This window comes from Amaranthus tricolor, chromosome 12, assembly GCF_026212465.1.
Source record: "Amaranthus tricolor cultivar Red isolate AtriRed21 chromosome 12, ASM2621246v1, whole genome shotgun sequence".
NCBI classification, from domain to species: domain Eukaryota; kingdom Viridiplantae; phylum Streptophyta; class Magnoliopsida; order Caryophyllales; family Amaranthaceae; genus Amaranthus; species Amaranthus tricolor.
In genome coordinates this window covers 18,257,136-18,258,841 of record NC_080058.1, presented here as the reverse complement: position 1 = coordinate 18,258,841, position 1,706 = coordinate 18,257,136, and the positions used below count along the sequence as shown (strand labels likewise).

Genomic DNA, 1,706 nt, shown 5'->3' with positions numbered 1-1,706 from the left:
AAAAAGTTTCATGAGGCGGTGCTGGAAGTAACTGATTTGGAAGAGTCAGTTGCATTAAACGCCCTGATCAACGGAATGAAGGCTCAGAGGCTGAAGTTCTAGCTGGTCGAGAGCCAAGTAAAGACATACGCGGAGGCCATGAAGCAATGCCAAAGCTATGTCACGGCATCCGAAATATGCCAGGCACATGATCCTAAGAAACGAAGGTCGGATAAGAAGGATCTCACATCCAATTATTCCTCAAGGAGCAGAGAGGAACATCCGTCAAGGAGGGAAAGAAACTACTTGCCGCGTCGTCCAGAACCCCCGTTAGACATGGGGCCCCCACGATCCAGACACGTATATGTCACTGAAGGGGAGCCTAGGACGCGGAATCTGTTAGATGGAGGCAATGATCCGCTATTCAACCGGAACAGGAAGGATATATTCTTCGCCATCAGGGATCAATTGCCAACTCCACCTCCTACGGCCACCCCCTCTGATAGACGCAACTATAATTTATGGTGTGACTACCACAAAGAGCACGGCCACACTTTGGCCCAATGCCGCGAACTCAAACGTATCCTACATCAATTGGCCAATGAGGGAAAGTTGTCCAGGTTCATCAACCGGAAGGACTACCATGCTGGAGGAGAAGCAGAAAGAAGGCCATGGAATCAAAGACGCAGATCCCCAAAAGGAATGAGGCCAGGCGCGACAGTTCCAACACTCAAGGAACTATCAACATGATTTTTGGAGGATACACTGAAGAATATCCTACCATCCGCGCTGCAAGAAATAGTGTCCACACTCTGCTAAAAGGGCCCCCGAAAGCCTCATCAAGTGCACCGATCATGAGGTTCGATGCCACGACCTCCCAAACGCTGCAACAACCCCATACTGACCCTCTAGTGGTCACCCTCAAAATCGGGCAAATGAAAGTCAAGAGGGTACTCGTAGATACCGGAAGCACGGCTGATCACACAACAATGGAGTGCCTAAGAAAAATGAAGTTCGAAGAAAAGCACTTACAACCCGTTGACAAACCACTGATTGGGTTTGGGGGAAGTCAAGTCATCCCCCTAGGCACGATCATTCTCCCCGTGCGGGTGGGGGAAAGATATGAAAGCAGAACCATGCCCATACGATTCACGGTGGTGGATCTCACCTTTCCCTACAACGCTGTCATGGGGCTTCCGCTCATCAACAAGATCAAAGCCGCAATCTTCCCTCATCAACTCTTACTAGAATTCGAGCGGGATGATGGACGAGTGGGTATCCTCAAAGGGGATCAGGTGACGGCATGCCAATGCCTCATCAACACCCTAAACGAGGAACTTCCATCACCCCATCCAAAAGGGAAAAGGAAGAAGAGTCCCCCAGTGTCATGAGCGTGTATCCGGAGAACCCCAACACACAAGAAAGGCCTCGCCCCGTAGAGCGATACGAAGAGGTGGACATATTCGAAGGAAAACGCATCAAAATAGGGAAGGACCTCCCTGGCCCGGTGAGTCAAGATATCATGGAAACTCTTACTGAGTTCCGCGACGTCTTTGCTTTTTCCACGGAAGAAATGCCTGGCATCCCTACAAGTGTCATGTGCCATAAACTTGATATAAAACCAGGCTACAAACCCGTGAAGCAAAAGCTGTGACATCAAAGAAGAGAGCGGATAGAGGCCGCTCGAGAAGAAGTGGAGAAATTGCTGAGAGCTGGATTCATCAAAG

At 49.8% G+C, this 1,706-nt stretch overlaps 1 protein-coding gene across 1 annotated transcript; it reads left to right on the top strand.

Annotated features, from left to right (window-relative positions):
- Positions 1 to 725: 725 nt before the first annotated feature.
- On the top strand, positions 726 to 1,370 carry LOC130828660 (uncharacterized). The gene has a single exon (XM_057694621.1). It carries the CDS (start codon positions 726 to 728, stop codon positions 1,368 to 1,370), a length of 645 nt encoding a protein of 214 aa, XP_057550604.1.
- The last annotated feature ends 336 nt before the right edge of the window (positions 1,371 to 1,706 follow it).